Below are 27786 nucleotides of genomic sequence, written 5' to 3'. Positions count from 1 at the left end.
CGATATTGACAGCAGAATAAAAAATCTTGAAGCATTGCTTTTCAGCAAGTTCTCGTAGGTCGCCCTTTTATCTTTAATAGTGAGTGACTTCAAAACAGCTAATTCCATCAAAACAAACGATGTGTCCATTGATAACGTGATTCCTAATGAACCATTTGAATAATGAGCCGGAAATTTAACCCTAGAATAAAAAAAAAATCAATCTAAATACAAACTTATTTGGAAGATAGTTATTAAGAAGGCAGGATGGAATAATAATTCAGATTAGCCATCTGTAGATTGATTTTAAACAATTAATTGTGACTAATGCTAATTTTAGCTAATTCATCATTATGAGGTACAGATAACTCACAAACTGGTTACCCCAGAATAAACCAATATCACAGCTTAAATACTGGTGAAGTTTTAGTTTTATTTCGTGTATAATATGAATGATTAATTGATAAGCCCGCATGTAGTCGACTAGAGACGTTATGCACGATTAACTTGTAAAATGCAGTCCAGTTTGCGTATTTCAACACGTCAAAGGCTCCAGCGTGTAAGCGCTAGTCATTTAAAACGTTTAGGTGTATACTTTTACCAATAATAAGTACCCTTAATGCATGACTGTGAGTTTTACAATGTGAATTGTGAAAATACCGGGAGAAGGTTACAGTCACCCTCTGAAAGCAGATTCAGTAGATTAACTTAGAAAAGCATTGCTTGTTCCTCCAGCAAACACTAGTTTTGCCAGATCAGCTGTTAAAGAGGACAGTAAAAACATTAGGACAATGTAAAGCATCAATGTTGCTGGTTACTTGAGTATTTCAATCGCTTCTTTTTCTTTTACCTTTATTCCGTGCCTACATAGGGTCATAATAAGTTTCCGACTTGAAATTGTTAATGATAGAAGGTGGCCGGATGCTTTTTCTGCCGCCAGATGTTGATTATTCAACAAACGTACTAAAATGTTGGGGCTGACGTTATACCGCCCGTGGCGACCTAATCCGCCGTTGAGGGAAGCTGTAGCTGCTGAGGCAATGAGTAGAGCAGTACTAAAAGATATTTATAAACGATGGAGGTAGCCAAATGACCTCTAATTACAGGTCCATCTCTCTTCTTGTGTTTATTTTAAAAATGAAGAAGTTGGTTATAAACATATTGAACCACTTTTCCGATAGTAACACTTAAAACTTACTCAGCGCGATTTTCGTTAAGACTTATATACAGAGAAAGCTTTGGTAGTCATAACAATAAAAATGACACTGCTGACATTTTTTGGTGACGCGGCCTAGATCTTCAACTGTCTACACCGTAAAATTCGGCTGTTGTTGTTGTGGATTTCAGTCCAAAGATTGCAGAGCTTTACGCAGGTCTAGCCCGTACAAGCCTCCTCATCTTCTTCACCCTTCATAGCAACTTCGGCTTACGTCCATTTGAGCCTGATTGCCGTAGTCAGATCTTCGTCTCCTTCCACGATTTCTATCTTCTGTTACCAAATTAACTATTCTTTGGTGCCTGAACGTGTGTTATATCAACAATCATCCCTTCTTTTAGTGAAGTTGCGCCACAAATTTCTTTTTACCTCTATCGATTCAGTACTTATTCATTAGTTATTTTACCTACAAGTATAATTTTCCATGTTGTCAGCATGTTTCGAAAGCATGTACTCTCATCTTGTCTGAATCGTTTACTGTTCACGTTCCACTTCCGTATAAGGCTACACTCCAGGAAAATACTGATGACGTTCCTCTTGATTCGCTTACCAAATTGCTTGTTGTACTCACATAGTCCCGTTAGAAACCCGAAATTTCTGAACATTGATAGGCATGTCAGTTAATATTTTTAGTAATTATTGTAACAGCTCTTTTCTGCAGCTTGAGGACTGTCTCCATGAATTGTGTATGGGATCCCAAAAAATGATTCCATACGGTAAGTTAGACTGCGTATAGGAGTGGTACCTACGGATTGTCTGTTACGCACTGATGACAAGCCTCTAAGGGCATATGATGCCAATGACATTTCCTTTGCTAGTACACACATCAAAAAAAGTTTTGCATCACCTCGGTTCCGATAGTTACGGATCCTGTACAGAAAATTGGAATAGAGATCAACATAAACATCATTTCCGCCCTTTTTATTGCTCATCAAAACCACACATTGCATGTTGTACCACCATACAGCGAGACCTTCAGAGGTGGTGGTCCAGATTGCTGTAAACACCGGTACTCTAATACCCAGTAGCACATCCTCCTGCATTGATGCATGCCTGTATTCGTCGTGGCATACTATTCACAAGTTCATCAGGGCACTGTTGGTCCAGATTGTCCCAATCCTCAACGGCAATACGGCGTTGACCCCTCAGAGTGGTTGGTGGGTCACGTCGTCCATAAACAGTCCTTTTCAATCCATCCCAGCCATGTTCGATAGAGTTCATGTCTGAAGAACAAGCTGGCCACTCTAGACGAGTGTTGTCGTAATTCTGAAGGAAGTCATTCACAGGATGTGCACGATGGGGGCGCAAATAATCGTCGATGAAGACGAATGCGTCGCCATTATGCTGCCTCTATGGTGGCACTATCGGTCGAAGAATGGCATTCACGTATCGTACAGCAGTTACTGCGCCTTCCATGACCACCAGCAGCGTACGTCGGCCCCACATAATGCCATCCCAAAACAGCAGGGAACCTCCACCTTTCTGCACTCGCTGGAAAGTGTGTCTAAGGCGTTTAAGGAGTTCAGCCCGACCGGGTTGCCTCCAAACACGTCTCCGACGATTGTCTGGTTTAAGGCATATGCGACATCGGTGAAGAAAACGTGATGCCAATCCTGGGCGGTACATTCGGCATGTTGTTGGGCCCATCTTTACCGCATTGCATGGTGTCGTGGTTGCAAAGATGGACCTTGCCATGGAAACGGGAGTGAAGATGCGCATGATGCAGCCTATAGCGCACAGTTTGAGTCGTAACACGACGTCCTGTGGCTCCACGAAAAGCATTATTCAAGATGATGGCGTTGCTGTCACGGCTCCTCCGAGCCATAATCCGTAGGTAGCGGTCATCCACTGCAGTAGTAGCCCTTGGACGGCCTGAGCGAGGCATGTCATCGACTGTTCCTGTCTCTCTGCATCTCCACCATGTCCGAACAACATCTCTTTCGTTCACTCCGAGAGGCCTGGGCACATCCCTTATTGAGAACCCTTCCTGGCACAAAGTAACAGTGCAGAGGCAATCGGACCGCGGTATTCACCGTCTAGGCATGGCTGAACTCCCGAGCCGTGTACCACTATCCTTGTGGAATAACTGGAACCGGTCGGCTGTCGGACCCCCTCCGTCTAATAGGCGCTGCTCATGTATGGTTGTTTACATCACTGGACGGGCTGAAGTGACATTTCTGAACAGTCAAATGGACTGTGTCTGTGATACAATGTCCACAGTCAATGTCAATCTTCAGGAGGTCTGGGAACCGGGGTGATGCAAAACTTTTTTGATGTGTATATCTTCCACTTCACATGACAGTCAATATTTACTCCAAAAATTTTCGAGCACAATTAATGTTATTGAATTATTTTTCCTCTTTCAGTAGAAATTAATACAGTTTCTTTTCTTTATGTTCAAGGAGGTTTATTGTATGATGATCAGTTGTAGACATACTTCGAAATTTTATGTTGTTCCTCTACTAGGAGTTCTCGTGTTTTATCTCTGATAGCAGTCTTGTTGTCATTTGCAGGAAGCAGAATATTTTACTTGTATCTAACATTATCTTGAAAGTCACTGATGTATATTAAGAACAATATAGATCTTAAGATGTTGCCCTGAGGATCTCCTATGTTAATATGCTTGGTATATGGTAAATGTTCCATTACGAGTGTTGCTCGAGCACGGGGTCCCGGGTTCGATTCCCGGCGGGGTCAGGGATTTTCACCTGCCTCGAGATGACTGGGTGTTTGTGTTGTCCTCATCATTTCATCATCATCCAGGAAAGTGGCAAAATTGGACTAAGCAAGGATTGGGTAATTGTACGGGCGCTGATAACCACGCAGTTGAGCGCCCCACAAAACCAAACATCATCATCATCATCAACGAGTGTTGCTTTACTTGAAATCTGTACTACCTCTACTTGTTGTACCCTGTTTTTCAGATACGACAAAACCGGTCATTGGCAAATCCTTCCATTTCTAACGATTTTAGTTTTTAGCAGAATTTTATGTTCAACAGTGTCATATGCTTTTGATAGATTTCAAAATACACCTGTGACACAGTCAACTTTATCTAATGCATCAAACACCACTTTTGTAAACTCTACTACTACCTTGGAAACCATACTGCGCTTCACTGAGGATATTATATTTATTCGAATTATTAAGTAGCCTATATTTCATTTTCGAGGTGGATGGTTACAGATAAACAGGCCTGTAGTTTTCTGCATCTTCCGCATCACCTTTCTTTTGTAAAGGCACAATTCATACCTGTTTCAGATACTCCGCAAAGATAATAATTTGAAAGACTCCTTTATTACGTCAGTTAATGCGGCTTGTATATTTAATTTGCATCCCTGAAGTATACCGGGTTGAAAAGGAGTTGGATGGTCTAACAATATATTCCACAAAAAAGTCACTAGAAAAATCCCGAAATAAAGGTCAAACAGAATTAATTGTGATTTGTACGAGGGTTGGAACTTAAATAGTGGTAACTACTTATTCACAACCGATACAAAAGAGTTACATGTTTGCACCTATTACTGTCCTTCACAGTAGTCACCAGCGTTGTGTAGAACCCGTTGCCAGCGATGTGGAAGGCGTAGTATACCGTTAGCAGAGCCTGTTCTCTTGATGGTGCGAATGAATCGGTCTAAAGTTATTGTGATTCTCGTGTACGACTGTGATTGTGTTATGCTAACGCATTACGTTACTCCACTGCAGATCGTCAATGCACAATATTACTGTTCGTTTTTGGAGCATCACCTGCTACCAGCTTTGCGATAGAAGCAACGACACTTTCTGCGCAACCTACCCTTCATTTTGCACGACAATGCGCGGGCGCGTACAGCGTAAGCTTTGGCTGCTCTGTTCGGTCAGTGGGACTGGGAAGTTCTGTACCATCCACCATACTCCCCGGACTCCCTCGTGACTTTGATTTGCTTCCGAAGATGAAGGAACCACCTCGTGGCATTCGCTTCAGAACTGTTCCAGCGATTCGACAGGCAGTAGACCGCTCCATTCGCACCATCAACAGAACAGCCTCTGCTAACGGTATACTACGCCTTCCACATGGCTGTGCAACGGGTTCTACACAAAGTTGGTGACTACTTTGAAGGACAGTAACAGGTGCAAACATGTAACTCTTTTGTATCCATTGTGAATAAATAGTGGCCACTATTTAAGTTCCAACCCTCGTACAAACCACAAATAAGTCTGTTTGACCTTTATTTTGGGATTTTGCTAGTGACTTTTTTGTGGAAAATATTGTTAGACCTTACAACTCCTTTTCAACCCGGCTGAGTCAGTATACCATAAAAACAATTTGCATGTGACCCGAACCCGCAATTTTTTAGAGACTCTCCATCATTTGAACGCATTGAACTGTCTGTATAATTAGTAACCGTCATTGCTTAAAAATTATGTTAAACTCAATTTGAATCAATAAACACGTCGTAATTCTGACGTGGAGATTGTGTGACGTCATAGAATGATCTTCCCACCACTAGCCCCTAGAATAAAATCGACGGCGTCAGCTGAAGGGGGAAAAACTGTGGCAGCGGCACCTGTGTGGGAGGTTATGGTGTGAGTCTCGACCAAAGAGGTAGAGAATATACAGAGAGGCTGTACCACGTTATCAAGCGCTCCCTGTCGTACCACGCCGTATTAGCCGCCACGTTTCGGGAAGTCACTCCGTGCTGGTTTTGAAAGCGAGAGATTTCGTGTATGGTTTTGTAAGTTACACAATTGTTGAATTTCCTGCCGTGTGCTCAAAGTATAAATGCAAGCACGTAGTCTAAAAACGACTGAAGATTGGTGTACGTATTTTTAAATATGTTCTGTAACTGTGCTGTTTTGTGTACATTGATGTATTTGTTTCTATACTTAATAAAGCTTGTTTGATCCAAATTAGCCACGGCATATACCTTAAGCAGTATAATATTGTGAGAATATTTTTATGATGGAAAAGTCTTACAAAGGCTTGCAACATGCTTTGTAACATCTCCGAAACGTCTTTAGAATACGATCGTAAGTTTTTGTTGCGTCTCTAATTTTAGTTACCGGATGGAAGATAGTGATTTACGACTTTTTTTATGACTTTTACAAAACAAGCTATTCACTTTTTGCATTTGTAATAGGCATTTCTCCAATAACTGTTTTTCTGTTTTCTGGAAATTTTCAATGAAGTGTGCTTTCACATTAGAAAATATAGATTACAGACAGTAAGTCTTGTAATCAACTGTGAACAGATAGTTACTTGTTTTAAATTATAACTTAAAATTGTGTAGGAGCCATTTGTATGCAAAGTTAAAATGTTCTAATTACTCTATGAAACAATCTTGGGATGTGTTTGCATATTGGTAATCATTTTGCAAAGTTTGGATCTATATAATGAGCAGATGATAAAGCAGTTCAGGAGGTAGCTACGAAGTCTAGTAAGAAAGTGGCTTAAGACTTGATTTCATAAACTTACAATTGCCCAACAACTTCGTTCTGGCTGATCGTAACATACCTAATCCGTGAGTCGGAGCTTATGTACTTAATCCCCATAAACCATTTCCAGAACGTTTTTCTCTCAACGCTGTTCTCTGGAATGTATGGCTTACACATATCTCCAACTATTTTTTTTAATTTTTTTTATTTGTATGTGTCTTACATGTAGTAAAGTGTGTATTAAACCACAATAAGTCTGATCGTAAACTTAATTTTCCAGACTAAGTCTTCTTCTCCTGAAATCCATGCAATAGATGGTCTGGGACTGAAGTATTTGTATGTATATGTTACAGTACTTGCTGAAAGAAGACGTATATCAAGTGTACGTCCGTCAGAATAAAGAGTAATTTCGCTTCTCGTTGTAACTGCTAAACATTAACCTTTGGACATTGTGTGACGCAAGATCTGATGACCGAGAAAAGATTAGTCTCAAAGTAAGGCGCCAGCGATCAGGAGGATTACTTATCTTTATTCTCCACACTAAAGCAGGCACCGTCTATTGCTCTCATAGCAAGTAGCTACGTAATTAAGTTCACAATACAATTCACAAATCCACAGTGCAATCCAAATCCTAACTAAGTTCTAAGCCCAAGTTTGTCATATAAGATCTATACAATAACATTTCGACATTAACACAGCTACAGAGCAAGAGCGAATGGCCGTGGAGTCAGGTCTGTGCTCCCGTTATATCTTGTGGCCATAGAGGGAGCTGCAGGCAAGAACTATTGAATGGCGCGACGTCTTCAGCCGGAGATAACGCCGTGAACCTCCGGCAGCCGCGACGTGAAGCTGAGGCCGACCACCGCGCACGTGCGGCCGGGCTGAGCGACGGCAGGGCGCGCGTGATTCGGTCAGGTCCGCGGACATAGCAGACACATTATCTGTCTCTATCCTATGTTACATCCCTTTCTTTGTTCAATTTGCTTCACTCTGATGACGGTGCCGCCTCTCTAAGGTGCTCTATCTCTTTGCTCTAGGCAGACAAATTAGCAGAGGACAGATATTTCCAAAATGCGGATGTGTTACCTAGGGCGAAGTTGACAACACTGATCCACTGGATCAACAAGCTACTTCAGTGCATAGATCTAGTCTTATTGTTCATTGTTGCCATTTATAAAGCCAAAAAATAGCCTCAACAATACATATGAAGCTGTAATCTGCATTCCTGGACAACAAACGACTACAAGATATGTATTCCCACAGATATTGCGGATGTGGCAGTCTGTGTTATAAGTGGGGGCTCGGATGAATAACATTTAAAATGAGAGTAAGATCTCAACACGTCCCCCTTCGGAGCTTCACTGCAGTGCTACGTGTGCTAGGCATGTCTAAATCCAATAGTATTTTCTTCCAGAAAGCAAGTCACGTTTGTACCAAGATAAGCTTAAGTTGCTCTATGCGAGTCACTCCCACTCCTAAGTCATTAATGTCATCGGCAAAGTTGTCGTCGGAAAAGTCATGAATCAGTCCAATAACCTCAACATTGTTTGTACTGTTGCCTGATGTCGAGACGGGTGCAGTTATTTTCGTAAATGCTATTTCGACAGCGTATCTTTCCGTCTTTTAGGTGGTACCTGTAGAATGAGCGTCTTTGCTGCATCCAGCCTCCTGAATACTCTTATCGGCCCTCTAGCCCGTCCTTCCTCCACTGCCGGCCGCACCACGGCGGGTGGAGTGGAGTTGGCGAATGCTGCATCCCAAACTTTGCTGAGAGTGAACCAAGTGTCTCTGTTGATTAGCCAATCAGCCACTCGTATTTCAATAGCCACCGTCAGAACACAGTCCCAAAACGACGATTTATGTTTGGCACTTCCGTTTCTTCATACTTAATGGAGGCCCCTGTAGCCATGCAGTGTTCTGCAACCACAGAATTTGTTGGTTGCTTAAGTTCGGTAGAATGATTACAGCCGTAAGAAGAGCAACAACGACGAACCATAATCACCCTCAAGGGGAAAGAGACTGATAATGCGGCAAAATCAGTTCTGGAACGAGGGACTGAAGTTCACACGTCGCTGGCTCACTTGAGCCTTCCCGTCGAGGACGAACATCACGAAAGCGGAAAGAGTTGCCACTCGAGAACTGAGGAACGATCCTGAAATAGTCATTCTGCATGCGGATAATGGAAATGCCGCTGTACAGCTACCGCTGTCACAGCACAATTGCAACATGTGTGACATATTCGAGGATCCAGCGAACAGGAAATAGAAGGGAGACCCTACTAACAGATTGAAGAAGAACACTGCCGAGCTTCTGCGCCAATCTCTGCCGAAGTAAATCGTCAAGAAGCTTCGACGACGAGCTGCTGTACCATTAGGCTCTGAAGCATAACACAGAATCATAAACGGGATGTTCCTCTACGTCTTATTGTAAACAACGTAGGCAAACCAACATACCAGCTGGCTGAACATCTAACGGCAATGTGAATCTTCAGGTTTTGGCGGCGCAAAGACTGTTCCATTAAGTTTGAGGTGTGCAGCCGCAAGAATTCTCCTTCTTCTTGTAATATTTCTGCCGTATAACGTTCAGCCATCCTCAGAGTGAGCCGCAAAACTGCCGCTCCAGTGCTCGCTTCGTCCCTTTATACTCGCGTAACGCGCAACTGCGCATGCGGCCACAGATACAAATGTGTCAGAGAAGACACTTGAATCGTCTGACTTGAAACCCACGGTATTCTGGAGGTATGTTGATGATACCTTTGTAGTTTCGCCCCATGGTGAAGATAACTTGCAAGACTTATTAAGACATCTGAACTCCCTCCACGATCAAATAAAGTTCATAATGGAAATTGAAAAGGAGGGATGCCTTCCATTCCTGGATGTTCTCGTTCGGCGCAGAGAGATGGCACTTTGGGACATGAAGTGTATAAGAAGCCGACGGACACGGATTTGTATTTACGTGCAAATAGCTGCCACCATCCTGCCCAGACGATGAATGTTCTCCGAACTTTGACCCATAGAGCGCATATTATTTCTGACGAAAGCAGTCTGCAAGATGAACTTTTCCTCTTGCAAAGAGTATTTGAAGACAATGGGTACTCCCCACAGAAAATACAGAAGGCACTGAAAATGAAACCGAAACAGGCCACAAAGAAAGCAGAAGAAGACGAAGAAAACTTTAAATCGATGGCCTTCCTGCCATATGTGGGTGGCCTCTCATCAAAAATAGGACGGATTCTCAGCAGACACAAAGTAAAAGTAATTTTTTGTCCTCCATCCAAGACCGCTGCACTCGAGGGCTCCGTCAAAGATGATTTTCTGTTCCGAAAATCTGGAGTTTACATAATTCCATATGAATGTGGCCTTTCTTACATTGAACAATCAACTCGTACTGTCCAAGAAAGATGTACAGAACACCGGAGGTACACAGGGCTTGTAAAACCTAACCCGTCGGCAGTGGCACTGGTCACTGGTCACAGTATGTTGTATGACAACGTCGAAATTTTGGCAACTACCTCATCTTTTTGGGAATCGATAGTCAAGGAGGCAATTGAAATTCGCTTGACGTCGAATTTAGTTAATAGAGATAGTGGTTTCAACCTTGATAAACCATGGAATCCGGCACTTGCTGTAATAAACTCACAAAGACGCCGTCACAGTACAGCTCACAATTATATATCGACATGCCAACACAGATCGACTGCGGAGTCACAGAAGTAACTCGCGCACTGTGCACGTCTCTGCCGCCGCATTTGGCGCTTTTGCATCTGTGGCCGCATGCGCAGTTGCGCGGTACACGAGTATAAAGGGTCGAGGCGAGCACTGGAGCTGCAGTCTTGCGGCTTACTCTGAAGATGGCTGAACATCATACGGCCGAAATATTAGAAGAAGGAGGAGAATTCTTGCGGCTGCACACCCGAAACTTAATGGAACATCTAACGGCAACATTAAGTCTCTAAGTTGTAAACGTCAGCAGCACATCAGGAGCTCTGTACATTTCACTCAACAGTTGCAAGATGTACGCCTCCGTGACCAGGACCTTACAACAAGCTTTGAAGTGGTATCCCTTTTCACCAGAGTGCGCTTGCTGATACCATCAAGCTGATCTTTGTATTAACACCCTTTCACTTCACTGGCGACTAGTGTGAACAAACGGATGGCGTCGCCAAGTTTGCTCTCTGTCACTAGTTGTGGCTAACTTGTTTATGAATAATTTCGAACAGAAAGCTCGGGAAACAGCTTTTTCAGATATGTTGACGTCACGTTTTTGGTGTGCACACGTGGGAGTGAAAGACTTTAGGAGTTCCTCCAACATCTAAACCCTCTCCACCTCACTATATAATTCACCATGGAGGTTAAAGAGAACGACGAACTGCCCTTCTCGGACGTCTTAGTCAAGTGCAGAACGAACCGCTCTATACGACTCAGTGTGTACAGGAAAGCCACCAACGATGATTAGTGTCTCCATGCTGCAAGCTTCCATCCTCCTTCACAATGTGAGTGTGTGCTGCGTACACAGGTACACAGCATGCTCGCAATATCGGACGAAGAAAGCTTACCAAAGGAGCTAATCCACATTAAGCACGTTTACAAGGAGAACCGTTTCGACCAGAGGCAGCCCCGACTTCTTTCCAGACAGAAAGTACTTCCCCAGCAGACAGAAAACGACGACGAGGAAATGACAATGGGTATCTGCCGTGCGCCGGCCAATTATCGAACAAAACTGGCAGCATCCTGGCTCGACGTAACATTAAACGCGTTTTCCGTGCAACTCCGAAACCGCGTGCCCTATCAAGCCTTGGGGAGACTGGACGGACAGTCGAAGAAAATCGCAAAAACACAGAAGAGACTTTTAATTTAAGCAACCAAAAAATCTGCGGTTGCAAAACATAGCATGGCTACAGAGGACTCCATGAAGTATGAAGAAACGGAAGTGTCGAGGCAGAGCCCGTCGTTTTGGCTCTGTTCCGAAGGAGTCTATTGAAATAAGAGTGGCGGACGGGCTGATCAACAAAGACACTGGGTTCATTCTCAGAAAAGCTTGGGACCCAGCACTCAGCCAACTAAAATCATAGCATCGGCCGAGAGCGACTTTCACGCCCAACGCAGACCGCAGGAGAATTGAGGGACCAAAGGTCGCGCCCAGCTTCCAGCGGCGCCCCCCTCCCCCTCTTCCCCCGCCACAACAACCACACCCCCACAAACACCACTACCGTAGACACCCCACCATCACTTCACCATCCGTGGCGTGCGGGCGGCAGAGGAGGAAGGGATGGAGGACGATAAAGAGTGTAAAGGAGGCTGGAAATAGCAAAGACACTCATTCAACAGGTAATCATCTGAAGATAATGGCAAGGTACGCTATCGAAATATTTTTATACCAAAACGACTGCAGACCGCTGGACATCCGACAACGATACAAACAACTGATTCACTGGGAAAGCCTAAGATCACAAACCCTGAAAATTAGAGGTTTTCCACTAACACACATGCTAGTCGTCTCTTACCCAAACTATATTTTTTCGCTGATTGAGCCGAGTATGTATTCACTTTAACTCGTACAGGTGTTCAAGTGCTACACGTTTACGTCATCTTGTTCACAATACAATCCCCTACAAGTACTGGAGCTAGAGGTGTCCTACCCTGAACACAGCTGTCTGTTTGTACCAAGTCACATGTGTACAAAGTTAGGTTGAAGTTGCCCCAGATGAAACTCAGATTCGATTAAATAGACTCTCGATGTGTGTGTGTGTGTGTGTGTGTGTGTGTGTGTGTGTGTGTGTGTGTGTGTGTGTCTATTAGGAAGCAGAAACATTCGATTTATTGTTTAGGGCTGACTTGCACACGCAGGCACTACAGTTGTGCAAAGACTGTCACTTGTGCTAGAACCTAACCGGTATAAAGCTACAGGTGACTCCGTATAAAAGTTCTGGAGAGTACGTATTCCAATTGCATCTCGTGAACAGCAGCAGGTGGGACTAGTATTTCTTCCTGTGCGTTCAGTTGAAGAGTTTCTCGTTTTTTGGGGGCACCTGCATAACTAAACTGTCATCGGATATGTCACAGAAACGTATTTTTTCATGTAACACAATATATTTAATCTGTAAAACATTGCAATCTTTACACAACAACTATTTACATAATATTTACAAGACAACAGGTAACAAATAATCGTTACAAAAGTTAAATAAATATGAGACTTAATTTAAGCGTAACGTCCAACACAGCTTACAGCTGCATTTCAAATGTGCACTGACTGTTCCTTCTCAAACGCATTGTTGATATGACCCTCGACGAATTTCTTATAGGATTCCGGAGTCTCTGGAATCTGACACACTACAAATAAAATAAATACGAAATTATTATTTTGTCCTATACTATGGAGTACTTGATATATAAAAGCAAAAAATTTTAGCTCCATATAAATTACACATTGGATGATGTTATACATTTATAAATTTTAATTTTATAGTTCCCTCTCAGGCTGTGATTGAAAATTATATATTAGTAATTTAACAACTTTTGGCATTTTTTTTCTACAATACTACAATAGAAAATACAGCGTATTCATGATTAGTGAAAATAATACACGAAAGGAGTAAGAATAAACAAAATCATTTTTTACATTGTCGGGCACACATGTCAATAACTAGAATAAATGACTGCTTCAATTATAGAAATTATACTGAAAAATTTATATGATGCATTCTCCAAATTTTTATAATTTTTTAGGTGAAGTGGTTATTCATATTAAAAAATATTAGCTGATTACATGACATTACATGATTATTTGTTTGCCTCTGAGTGCTTTTAGACAGCAAAAGGAACTAAATCTATTTATAGAGAAAAATCAAAGCAACTTTATTTATATGTGTAACAAGACAATAAGGTCAGTATAAAAAAATATTAATTCAACGAAAAAACTTGGTTTAAACAGCAGTTTTTCTTTCCCTTCCAGAATGAAGATTGTATAATATCTTGACTGAATTATCAATTCATGCCCAACATGAATTTTTCTGTCGTAAAAGCAAGGCGATTTGGAACCCACCCCTAGCCTTTCATTCTGTTCGACTGAACTTGCACTTAAATGTCACTGGGACTGTAAGCAATCATCTTTTTGACTCCGAAACCCATGAATTAGACCCTAGCTTTATTTCTGTATACCCCCTTGAAACTTCTACGTGATCTACTATTGTCTTACTCATACGGTATCTTCTTTTTTCAAGTAGTAAGTCAGATTAATTGCTCTCGGCGTTTGAGAGTTACTCTATGTTTTACGTATCATCTCACTTCCACCCCTCTTGACTTCTGGATGTCATATTTCCATAGAAAACTTTCCCACTTAGTAATACGTTCATCAAATTTCACCCTCTCCGCATCCAGTCATAAGGATGCTAGGGTACAGTGCTCCCACAAAATTTATTTTATCATTTAGTGAATCATATATGTACAAAATTTGGTTGAAATTACTTTAGCAGTTCCTCAGTTCCAACGACATTTCCCTCCTCTACGAGTGATAAGCCCAACATTTAACTGGTGGGATAAAATGATAATGGAGAATTGAATTTTCTAGTAAATAAGGAACATAGGATGTGCATGTATGTGGTAGGATGCGTTCTACATTCGCTGTCGTAGGAAACGTTGTATATTACTTCTTACATCCACATTTTCTGAGATAGGAGTCAACGGTGAAAGGTATCCAGGGTCTAGCTTCACAAAGCGGTAAGTGATCTGCTACAGGTGCTAATCGGAATCTATAAGTCAACTGGGTCAAAACTAAGCTCATTACCTGATCATCTCCATCGATCCGCACCAATCTTGATTGTAAGCAAAGAAACAATGAACAGTATGGCACAGTTAAGACATTTCATTCATAATATCAAAGAGACTACATTCCTAGTTCCTAGTTTGTCTAAAAATTCCAGAAATATCTCACTGATTATTTCAGCTACGCTGGCTACTGCAAATGTGAGAGCTTAGAAAAGCTTTGCTAGCGTATCTATTTAGACGTACATCTACAGCATCACAGAACATCCAAAAAGACGCACCTGTTGCAGCACCAATATTGCGCGTGAATGAAAGACAATCAGCAGTAAACGTTTTGTTTCATTCGAAATACAATGAAGCTGAATTTTGTCATAACTGGTTGAATTTTTAAAAGGAAATGAAGAGAACTGCAGTCAATTGAAAAAGTCCAGTTTTGTTTCTACAAGGCCTATAAATCTGGAATTGTTTCATTTAGTCCTTCAGTTGTTCCTGTTAAATAAGACCCCGTCGTACTTTGAAAGACGTCCTCTTCGGTCTATGGTACATATTTAAATACCATATTTAAATGGTAAGGCATCCGGCACCATTGGGATCTCACTATTTCAAAATTTTGTTTTTGTTATCCATGCATAACAACGTATTCCAGAGCCCTCTTGTAATCTACGATTTTCTATCGTCATCGAACATTTTCGCTACACAGAGGTACTCCGAATGTAGCATCACACTAATGTTTTTTCTCACAATTCAGTATTTGTCACAAATGGAAGGCATGTGCCTCCACGAAGTACAGTCACATCTTTTACACTTCCATCAGACTTCAGGTGATTATTGGAAGGTCGGCGTGCTACATAATACCTTCTGTCATGATTCTAATTTTCTATTTCTCTTTGCATATCACCAGAAGATCTGCGTACGGCACATACGATGTCCGTTCTATTTTATGCCATTGATCTGCTATAACTGAGCTCAGATAGCATTCCACAAGTTGATCAAGTAGAAGTGAGAATAATTTATCACACTACATGACCCAACATTCCATTTAGAACTCCACAGACACCTCTTCATCACAAAGTAGTGCTGATAGCGATTCTTGCGTGCTTATTCTTGTTAGGTTGTTCATCTGTCCAGTTATAGTTAACAACGATGATATCATGTAGACAGTCGCGATGGTTGTGGTCTTGCGTCTTTTTTAAAGTCAATAAACAGAGATAAAAGGATACGTTTCACAATTTTACGAAAGTACCCACAATAAATGTGTTATGCACAGTTCAGCGCTCTTGACGGAAGTCTTTTGGTGGTCAGGCAAGGTGTGTTCCATGGCTTTTACAAATCTTTACAACAAATAAAAAACATTTTGTATTTTAAGGAGTGTAGCTCGAGAGTTGCTACAGTCTTTCGATTGGCCATTTTTGTGAACTGGCCATATCCGAGTTCATTTAGTCATTTTCTTCGTGCAACTGATGATGTTTTGCGTTAGGCACAGTATCACGAGGTGCAGCCAATTTTCCTTCATTTCAGTGTTCCTCCATATGCAGGTCCCTCGTTGATCTTCATATTGTAATTACTCTTCAGTTCTTCCATAGTGTGGTAGGTCATTAATCTCCTCACTTTCACTATCTCTCATGATTCGACTGGATCTTCGTTACTTAGGGGAACACTAAAATAATTTTCTAATATCTAATATTTCGTCTTTTCAGTTAATATGCTACTCCTTCTTTCCACAATAGTTCTTTTCATTTAACACTCACTTTATGAGTCTTTTGATTGCCCGAAAGAAATCCTTTGCTTCATAGTAATGGTCATAGTCCGTGATTTCCGGTGTTATTACACAAGTAGCTAAATTCTTACATTTATTATTTTTTGTTGCTTCGGACTCATTTACCGAAAGTAGTTAAAAGAGAAGCTTTACCGATAGAGAAGACGTAGAGTAAACTTTGTGGCGATTCGGAGCCGAATAGCGGTAAGATTCAGTAACTTCCTCAGCAGTAGCGCCGATTCGTCAGTTGAAGACATGATATTGCTGAACGGACAATTAAAAATGGAAACGTATGAATCGGTTCGATGTGGTTCGGTGCCCTCGCTTTCGACTCCGTCGCTGGATTTATGTAAGGCGCAGGCCATGCCCTTTTTACGTGTTGGCTCTTACTAATGAAGTAAATTAAGTCATTCAACCTTTATTATCGCTGGAAACGCCCTGCAGCTATGATGCTCTCATGACGATCGTACATTCGTTGTAAGATGTAGAAAAGTTGTGACTTGGTTTCACAATCTTCTAACAAAACTGTGACCATGCTTGTCGGTTACCAATCAACCACGCATTCATGAGTCATATGACAGTACACATACCGTAACATGTGAGCAGCTTCCCTAGCAGTATGACCCATGCGTGTCTTCAGTGTACAAGATCCAGTATGAAGACATGCGGAGTAAAAAGAAGTTCACATAACCTCAAAACGAAGTTATTGTTCGTGATAAATGGCACATCATGACGAGAAATGGAAGGAGAAAAAAATTAAGTCGGAGCAGTGTCTGACATTCAAGTGACACGAACTATCCTACAATATGACAAGCATGAGCTCTTTGTAAATATCCTTCTCATATAGTGTTCTGTAAGAACTGTAAGCTCCTTATTCATAGCTGCAGGGATAAATATCACTATGCGTCTTTTTGGCGAAGACCAAGGTACGATCATGTCTCAGATTTTGAACGGGACCGAATCTATTTTATTCTTTCGTGCAGCTGCAGCTCTTACGGGGCCAAATTGGATAACAGGAGCGGTTGCTCTAAAGAGGTCATCTACATCTAATTCTACGTTTACATCTACAGTCACAACTACATATACATTTATAATCTTCAAACCAGTGTGAAGTACATAGTTGAGGGTACTTCGGACTGCACCACGTATTTTGGGTTTCTTTTCGTTCCATTCATGAATGGAGCGGGAGAAGAATGGACACTAAAATGATTCTGTGGGTGCTGTAATAGGTGTAATCTTCTCTTTGTACACTTTACAGCACCGATATGTGACTGTGGTATATTCCTAGGTTCCTCGCTGAACCGTCTGGTGCAGCTGTCCACTGCAGTGGACGGCTGCTAATGTCACTTCTTTGGCGTTCTTAAATATCCCCTATTTCTCCAATCTGTAATGGGTCCTATGCGAACGGTATTCTAGATTGAGTTGCGTGTTTTGTAAGCAATCTAGCAGGTGAATAATCATAACCAGACATTGCAGCACCAAATATGACAGCACAGGATGACAAACCCGCACGTGGCAGACTTTCATCGCAGGTACAGTGATCGGGCACTGCCACAAATGTCTTCCATCACATTCTGGACTCATCTACAGGATACACATGATGTCAAAGCAAACACACCATTGAGTTAAAACGATCATTAGTGCTCTACTGACTGGGAACATAGCCTCTTTTCTGATGAGATGAGCTACAGAAGCAATTAAGGGATGTGAAACGCAGTGGAAGTATAGTGCATGTACTACGGCTAGTACTGGACAAACGCATAGTGACGTTATCGTTAGTGTGATATCATGTGAAAATCTGCTCTTTACAACCTCTGTCAGTAAGTTTCTGAAAACAACTCGATCCCTGTTCATGACCACTTGCTATCACTGCCCAGGAAACGCCCCAAATCTAGAAGACCATCATGTGAAATGGGAATCCAAATGCTATCCACAGGATTCGACCAGGACGCAGAGCGGAAACGTGAGTGGCAAGCTACAAGAACCCGACAATCCAACAGTTCCAGTTCCAGGCTTCCACCAACCAAAGGAGGTGTGGGTGCAGTTAAACAGATATCGGACTGAAGAGGGTAGGTGCAAATACAAAATGCACAAGTGGGGCTTTTCAAGTGACAGTGTGTATGACTGTGTTGACACCCAAACAATGGGCCACATTGTGAATGAATGTCCAATCAGACGCTTCCCTGGTGGCATTGAGAAGCTCCATCTAGCATCCCACGAGGCACTCCGCTGGATCGAGTCCATCAACATTCGAGTGTAGTCTGCGCCGTTTTAAAACTTGTGTACTGTATATAATTTCACATGTACATTTTTATATATATTTCTTTGTTTTGCTGAATGTATATTACTGTAATTGATGGATACGCTAATAATAATAATAATAATAATAATAATAATGTGACAGTGATCCAAACTGTTCTGAGTTGTAGTGTTGTAGCGTTGAAATGTAGACAGACTGCTGCATCTGAAAGTTTTAGAGCTCGAGATAGTTCCTTTCTTCAAGTACATTATTCTATATGCGTTCTATGAGGAGAATTCCCGTCCAAATGTTGCAACTAACGTGCAAGACCACTTAGCTGCAGTGCATATACCTCCCCCTTTATGCATCCATCTCTTGACACGTTAGCTGACTAACATGTCTGCGATTTCGCCTTTCGGTCACACGTTCATGGCTTTCCTTCAGGGGAAACTTTATAGTCATATTAGAAGGCTTGCAGTTACTCGGGTATACGGTGTTTCAACCGATACTGATTTAGTACGTACGGTATTTTTTTATTCCTCTGAACGTATCATTGTAAGTCATATGCGGAATTAACGTCACAGTGCTGCAGTTTTCGCTAGTATAGTAATGTAGAAAGGATATCCTAAATGGCTACAGATGGAATGAAAAGCATCAAGGGAAAAAAAGCATAAAAACTGAAGAAGAAATGAAAATACGCTCTAAGAAGGAAACCGACGCACTACGAAGGCATTATCCTAATGGGACCGAAATTGGTAGATCTGATATACATCTACAGACAATCAAATTATTACAATTTCGAAAGAAATAGATGATTTATATAAGCGAGCTTCACAAACAGGAAATGGCAATAACTTTTTGCTTTACCTCTGGCCCTTACGCAAACGGTTATTCGGCTTTGCATTGATCGATAGAGTTTTGTATGTGCTCCTGAGGGATAGCGTGCCAAATTCTGTCCAGTTGGTGCGTTACATCGTTGGAACTTGTCCATAATGCTCCAAACGTTCACAACTGAGGAGAGATCCGGTGGATTTTCTGGTCGTAGTAGCGTTTGGCAAAAGCGAAGATGAGCAATAGAAACACTCGCGGTGTGCGCGCGAGCATTATCTTGCTTAAATGTAAGTTCAGGATGGCGCAGAACATCGTCGACGTACCACTGTGCCGCGGATGACAACCAGAAGGGTCCTATAATGAAAAGAAATGGTACAGCAGACCATTGCTCCTGATTGTCGAGCATTATGGGGGGCGACACTCAGGTTGATATCCCACCGCCGGGGCGTCGTCGGTCTGGAATCTCATTGACTGGAGCAGAATTGTCTTCAGAGATGAGTCCCGCTTCGAATTGACTCCGAAAACCAGCGAAGCAAGATAATGGCCGCCCACAAACGGCGAGAGTTTCTACAGCTTGTCTTCGTCCTTGCAAAACCCTGCCTTCTCCAGTAAGGTCGCCAGATCTCTCCCCAGTTGAAAACGATTAGAAAATTGTGGGCAGGACCCTCCAACCAGCTCGGAATTTTGACAGTCTAATGCACCAGTTGGACTGAGATTGGGACGATGTCCCTCAGGTGGACACCCAGCTACTCTGTCAATCAATGTCAAGCTAAATAACTGCTTGTATAAGGGGCAGAGGTGGATCACCGCGTTATTGACTTGCTCTTGAATAAATCATCTAATTTTTCTGAAACTGTTTGTCTTTACATATACATCGCGTCTACTGATTCCGTCCCATTCTGGTGCTTCGCATGTTTTGTTGTCTTAGAAATACTACACATAAATGAAGATAGTGTCAACACAGTCTTACAAACTGAAAGGAAATGTAACACAGAGATGGTTAGCTAGAGGTGAAGCTTGCTGATAAATGATCGTATGTACAATTTAGATGAAGACCAAAGGGAATTTTGATAGATGAGATGAAAATGTGTCACCATCGAAATTGCTCAAATTAGGAGCAAGAGGAGGAGAAATAATAAATATCTGTGCTACATAACAGATTTGGTCCGTAAGCCCGAAGAAATATATTTACTAACTTCACCTTGGCGAAATATAGGGCGGTCTTTCCTTTCACGAATGTTCTTGTTTACTTGCAGCGAACAAGTGCCTCGAATTATAAACGCTAAAACATATTTCAGAACACTCAAGAATGGTACACAATAAGGCCCATATACAATGAATCAACACAATCATGCACTTAATCAAGCATTATTGTGACAGCACGACCGTACTGCTTAATTTTAATCCAAGAAATAATTAAATATTTCCTAAGAACACCTGAATGCTGAAGTAGACAAGCAAGAGGAAGTAAAAATGCATTCTTCTGAATTGCCTTCGTTCTCCTAAAGTGAAATGAAACAGAGCAAATCACTTGAAGATAATAATTGGGAAAGCTGTTCATCAGACAGAAAGCACAGTTTATGTGATGATGAGTAAGCCGCAGGTGTGGTGTTTGGATGTGAGTTACAATAGAATCTTGTTTTATGGGAAGTCGTGTCTTGATTTATTATTGAATCAGTGGTATAATAACAGAAAACAAGTCCAACGGCATCTTCCGCGAGATACTTTAAATAACATACTCTTGAAATAATGCTATATGAGCAGTATTGTGTGTGAAACAGGAGCATGGATACGGAGAATAGCACTAATTAATACACGAGCAACGAATTAAACAAATGTCAGCAGCACTGTTATCAAAATGGGATATACAGACTTAATGGAGGGGAGTTAATGCTAAAGAGATTAGAGAGCGAACTACACGGTCATGCAGATAGAACAAGCGACGGGAGGAAGCTCATTTGAAAACAAGCTTATCAAAAGAGACAACAGAATTACGAGTCCAGGAAACTGAATTTTTGCCACTATTTTTGTTTCCAGAGCGGAAATCCCATTACAAGTAGCTGCACTGCAATTGAATCTGACAAAGCTGATTCATTATTGAGCGCAGCTCGTACTGAACGCCTGACCTACGTTTCGCTACTGCGCAATATTTTGTAAGGGCCAGAGACTAGTGAAAAGAATAGTATTCGAAGGAGGAACGTATATCTTATATAAACTGCGCATAAATAAGTAGAGATACATGTGGATGACAACAGCCATACAAATAAGAGACGTGAACCAGACAACGCAGACTCGAATTAAAACCGTTCATCAAAATCATACGAAAACAAACCACATTGTCTCTATCAACGCAGTTCCCGAAAGGATAAAGCTCTATAATTCTGTAGGAGATACTACTGGTGCTTACAACATATCATTGATAAAAGAGAACCCTTCTAGTAAATTCTTAGCGTAAGTTGTGCCATGAAAAGTTTCTTTTCTATGGGGTGTCGGTAGTGACATAAGAACTACGTTCTCTGCGTTGGATCAGCTGCAGTTTGGATTCTGAAAGTTCTTGTGAACACTGATGATTTAAGCTTTTATCACCACCTTTGCAAGAGTACTGCAGAGAAAGTAGAATGGTGCGTATTTTTGGAAATGAGAAGTACAAATCCGTGCACGTCGGTACAGACCTTCTTCTTCAGGCCTGTTCCAGGGTTGCTCCTTGTCGGTGGCCAGCACCAAGTACAGCAGGAACGTGACCAAGCCCACGCCGGCAGAGATGAGGAACATGATGTCCCACTGACCCCTCGTTTGCTGAAACAGTCAGGCCGGACGAGGAATGAAGCACTCGCTATCCTCACTACTTTACAAGCATTAGCCCTTACTAACCGTGTCCAAGAAAAATCAGTAGGCCTTTGGTACAAGTTACATTGTGTTTATCATTTTACCTCAAACTTTCTATACATATCACCTATACTGAAATGTCAAATACGACAATATTTACTTTATTGTTGAAACCAAATATTGTCATACACTGGGCTGTCAATTATCACTCGTCGCATCCTCGTTTAAATGAGAATATTGCCGACGAAAGTAATTTTAGCAAACGATTCCATCCCACGATAGGGAGCTAACGGCCGGCCGATGTGGCCGAGCGATTCTAGGAGCTACAGTCTGGAACCGCGCGACCGCTAAGGTCGCAGGTTCGAATCCTGCCTTGGGAATGGATGTGTGTGATGTCCTTAGGTTAGTCAGGTTTAAGTAGTTCTAAGTTCTAGGGGACTGATGACCACAGAAGTTAAGTCCCATAGTGCTCAGAGCCATTTGAACCATTTGAACCAGGGAGCTAACTGGGTTATTATGACCAATGATCATCTAAATGGTGATGTAAAATGACAGTAGAAAGAAATGGGTTACTCTTCATTCAAGCATAATTGATTTTCATGTTTCACTAACGGTAAAACTGCCCACAAAAAGGCTCTTCAAACCATGAAATACTTTCTGATGGCACAGGCTTATAAATCCATATCAGAAATATTCACGAGAACAGTTGCGCCGGCGTTAAATTTCGATTGTCAAACTGTGTAAATCAGTATCCATATGTATTTTAAAATCAGTGTACATACTTATGTATGTATGTATGTATGTATGTTACATACTTCCTACACTCCTACACCACTGGCCCGATGTCAACCAAATTAGGTAGACATATCACTTACTGACTGGAAAAAATTGCTGTGGGGTAAGACTACCTATGTATCAGAGGGGTGTGGGTGGAAAATCAGTATAGCTCACGTGCAACGAACTTTGCAGATAAATTCAAACCCTTGCGAAACTTTTCTCGCTGATAATCCCACAAATTGATGAAAATAAACGTTTATCCCTTACTACATTTTCACTGTACGTGCAATACTAACAATAATAATGCCTCATAAGAATACTGTTTTTAATTTATCATTTCTTTACAACTAACCGTTTCCGCTACACAGTTTGCAGACAGAATTCACGTATACCACTCAATGTACCAGCAAAATTATATCATTGTACGACAAGCATAATGTAGGGGTAGTGTCTCAGATTAGTATTCAAAACGTTTTCGGTCCCGGGTTCGAAACCTACCGCCGATTAAATTTTGATCAATAACCAGCATTGACGGCCGAAGAGTTCCGGTAAGAGAAGCCATCCTCATTCTACCAACGGCCTTGTCAAAGAAAACTGGGAAGCGAACAGAGGTGGGGGTACTTTCTTGTCCATGGGACAGGAAACTGCCCAAAAAGTCGGAAGAATGATCAACGGCATGAGGAAGGCAATGGAAACCACTGCAATAAAGACACATAAAGTGTGTCCACAGGACATGTGGCCTGTAATTGAAAAAAATGTCTTGATGATCTGTCCATTGGCAAAAGATTCCGGAATAGAGCCCCATTTCCTCGGATCTCCTGAAGGGGACTGCCAAGTGGGAGGTGACCGTGAGAAAAAGGCTGAATAACCAACGAAAGGATAACATTCTTCCAGTCGGAGCGTGGAATGTCAGAAGCCTGAACGTGTCAGAGAACGCAGAAAATTTGAAAAGGGGAATGCAAAGACTCAATCTAGATATAATAGAGGCTAGTGAAGTGAAATGGAAAGAAGAGAAGGCTTTCCGGTCAGATGAGTATAGGGTAATATCAACAGCAGCAGAAAATGGCCTAAAGAGAATAGGGTTCGTTACGAATAGGAGGCTAGGGCATAGACTGTTACTGTGAGCAGTTCAGTGATAGGGTTATTACGAGGGCAGTTCAATAAGTAATGCAACACATTTTTTTCTGAAACAGGGGTTGTTTTATTCAGCATTGAAATACACCAGGTTATTCCCCAATCTTTTAGCTACACAACACTATTTTTCAACATGATCTCCATTCAATGCTACGGCCTTACGCCACCTTGAAATGAGGGCCTGTACGCCTGCACGGTACCATTCTACTGGTCGATGTCGGAGCCAACGTCGAACTGCATCAATAACTTCTTCATCATCCGCGTAGTGCCTCCCACGGATTGCGTCCTTCATTGGGCCAAACATATGGAAATCCGACGGTGCGAGATCGGGGCTGTAGGGTGCATGAGGAAGAACAGTCCACTGAAGTTTTGTGAGCTCCTCTCGGGTGCGAAGACTTGTGTGAGGTCTTGCGTTGTCATGAAGAAGGAAAAGTTCGTCCAGATTTTTGTGCTTACGAACACGCTGAAGTCGTTTCTTCAATTTCTGAAGAGTAGTACAATATACTTCAGAGTTGATCGTTTGACTATGGGGAAGGACATCGAACAGAATAACCCCTTCAGCGTCCCAGAAGACTGTAACCATGACTTTACCGGCTGAGGGTATGGCTTTAAACTTTTTCTTGGTAGGGGAGTGGGTGTGGCGCCACTCCATTGATTGCCGTTTTGTTTCAGGTTCGAAGTGATGAACCCATGTTTCATCGCCTGTAACAATCTTTGACAAGAAATTGTCACCCTCAGCCACATGACGAGCAAGCAATTCCGCACAGATGGTTCTCCTTTGCTCTTTATGGTGTTCGGTTAGACAACGAGGGACCCAGCGGGAACAAACCTTTGAATATCCCAACTGGTGAACAATTGTGACAGCACTGCCAACAGAGATGTCAAGTTGAGCACTGAGTTGTTTGATGGTGATCCGTCGATCATCTCGAACGAGTGTGTTCGCACACTCCGCCATTGCAGGAGTCACAGCTGTGCACGGCCGGCCCGCACGCGGGAGATCAGACAGTCTTGCTTGACCTTGCGGCGTTGATGACACACGCTTTGCCCAACGACTCACCGTGCTTTTGTCCACTGCCAGATCACCGTAGACATTCTGCAAGCGCCTATGAATATCTGAGATGCCCTGGTTTTCCGCCAAAAGAAACTCGATCACTGCCCGTTGTTTGCAACGCACATCCGTTACAGACGCCATTTTAACAGCTCCGTACAGCGCTGCCACCTGTCGGAAGTCAATGAAACTATACGAGACGAAGCGGGAATGTTTGAAAATATTCCACAAGAAATTTCCGGTTTTTTCAACCAAAATTGGCCGAGAAAAAAAATGTGTTGCATTACTTATTGAACTGCCCTCGTATTATCAAAATCGACGGCTAACCTACATCGGCAACGATAGTTCTGGTAAACACGCCTACACCGCAAGCTGTAGATGAAGAGATAAAGGACGATACTGAAATGGTGATATAGTACGTAAAGGCAGATGAAAATCTCATACTTATGGGGGACTCGAACGAACTTCTAGGGGAAGGGACAAGGAATGAGAGAGGAGAAAGACTGATTGATTTCTGTAACAAATTTCATCTAGTAATTGCGAATACTCTGTTCAAGATTCACGATAGGAGGAGGTATACTTGGAAAAGGCCGGGTGATACGGGAAGATTTCAGTTAGATTACATCATGGTCAACAGAGATTCCGAAATCGGACACTGGATAGTAAAATGCACCCAGGAGCAGATATAGACTGAAATCACAATGTAGTAGTGATGAAGAGTAGCTTGAAGTTTAAGGGATTAATTAGGAAGAATCAGTACGCAAAGAAGAGGGATACGGAAGTACTAAGTAATGACAAGATCCCCTTGGAGTTCTCTAAGGCTATAGATACAGTAGGCAGTATAATTGAAGGGGAATAGACATCTCTAAAAAGTGCAATCACAGAAAAACATAGTTACAAAGAAGGTAACTGCGAAGAAACCATGGTAATAGAAGAATTACTTCAGTTGATCGATGAAAGAAGGAAGTACAAAAATGTTCAAGGAAATTCCGGAATACAGAAATACAAGTTACTGACGAACGAAATAAGTAGAAAGTGCAGGGAAAGTAAGACGAAATGGCTGTATGAACAATGTGAAGAAATCGGAAAAGAAATGATATCAGAAGGACTGATACAGCACATAGGAAAGTCCAAAAATCTTCAGTTAAATTAAAAGCAAGGGTGGTAACATTAGGAGCGCAACGGGCATTCCATTATTGAATGGAGAGGAGAGATCAGATAGGTGGAAAGAATACACTGAAATTCTCTATGAGGGGGAAGAACTCTGTGATGTGATAGAAGAAAAAACAGGAGTCGATTTACACGAGACAGGGGATCCAGTACCAGAATTAGAATTTAAGAGAGCTTTGGAGGACTTAAAATAAAGTAAGACAGAGGTGATAGATAACATTTCATCAGAATTTCTAAACCCATTGAGGGAAGTGGCAACCAAACAATTATTTACGTTGGTGTGCAGAATATATGAGTCTGGCGACATCACTTTAGAAAAAATATCATCCACATAATTCCGAAGACTGAAACAGCTGACAAATCCAAGAATTATTGCGCAGTCAGCTCATACACCCAAGGTGTTGACAAGAATAATACACAGATGGATGGGAAAGAAAATTGAGGATGTGTTAGATGAAGATCAGCTTGGCTTTAGGAGAGGTAGAGGCACCAAAGAGGCAGTTCTGGCGTTGGTGTTTATAATGGAAACAAGGCTAAAGGAAAATCAAGACATTTTCATAGAGTTTGTCGACCTGGAAAAAGCGTTCGACAATGCAAAACGGTGCAAGATGTCCGAAATTCTGAGCAAAATATGGTTAACCTATAGGGAGAGACGGGTAATGTACAATATGTACAAGAGCCATGAGGCAATAATGAGAGTGGACGACTAAGAACGAAGTGCTCGGATTAGGAAGAGTGTGAGACAGGGATGTGGTCTTTCGCCCCTACCGTTCAATCTGTACATCGAAGAAATAATGATGGAAATAATGGAAAGGTTCAGGAGTGGAACTGAACTTCAAGGTGAAAGGATGACACGACCAGCTGATGAGATAGCTATCCTGAGTGGAAGTGAAGAAGAATTACATGATCTGCCCAATGTAGTGGTCTAATGAGTGTAGAATAGGGATTGGGAGTAAATCGAAGAAAGACGAAGGTAATGACGAGTAGCAGAAATGAGGACAGCGAAAAACTTAACATCAGGATTCATGGTCACGAAGTAGATGAAGTCAAGGAATTCTACTACCTAGACAGAAAATAACCAATGACGGACGGAGCAAAGAGGAAATCAAAAGCAGACTAGCACTGGCAGACGGGTATTCCAAGCTAAGAGAAGTGAACTAGAATTAAATGTAGGTCTTAATCTGGGGAAGAAATTTCTGAGAATGTACGTTTGCAGCACATCATTGTATAGTAGTGAAACATGGACTGTAGGAAAAGCAAAGCAGAAGAGAATGAAAGCATCTGAGATGTGGTGCTCTAGACGAATCTCGAAAATTTTGTAGACTGATAACGTAAAGAATGAGGAGGTTCTACGCAGAATTGGCAGGAAATGAATATGTGGAAAACATTGACAAGGAGAAGGGACAGGACGATAGGACATCTGTTAAGACTTGGGGGATGACTTCCATGGTACTGGAGGGAGCAGTGGAGGACAAAAACTGTAGTGGAAGACAGAGACTGGTATACATGCTGCAAATAACTGAGGACGTATGTTACGAGTGCTACTCTGAGCAGTTGGCGCAGGAGAGGAATTCATAGCGTGCCGCATCAAACCAGTCAGAAGACACTTAGTTCAGGAGTTATGACGTCAAA

At 41.9% G+C, this 27786-nt stretch overlaps 1 protein-coding gene across 1 annotated transcript in view; it reads right to left on the bottom strand.

Annotated features, from left to right (window-relative positions):
• Positions 1-12807: 12807 nt before the first annotated feature.
• The window catches only part of LOC126176631 (putative inorganic phosphate cotransporter), a 154753-nt gene continuing 139774 nt past the window's right edge, over positions 12808-27786 (bottom strand). The window contains exons 9-11 of the mRNA XM_049923790.1: positions 21872-21995; positions 14396-14423; positions 12808-12942 (exon numbers count right to left, since the gene is read on the bottom strand). Of these exons, the coding sequence (XP_049779747.1) occupies positions 12909-12942; positions 14396-14423; positions 21872-21995 (186 nt within the window). The 3' untranslated portion in view covers positions 12808-12908. The remainder of the gene's footprint in view (positions 12943-14395; positions 14424-21871; positions 21996-27786) is intronic.

Source organism: Schistocerca cancellata, chromosome 3 (assembly GCF_023864275.1).
Source record: "Schistocerca cancellata isolate TAMUIC-IGC-003103 chromosome 3, iqSchCanc2.1, whole genome shotgun sequence".
In the NCBI taxonomy this organism is placed as follows: Eukaryota; Metazoa; Arthropoda; class Insecta; order Orthoptera; family Acrididae; genus Schistocerca; species Schistocerca cancellata.
This window is presented reverse-complemented; position numbering and strand designations above follow the sequence as displayed.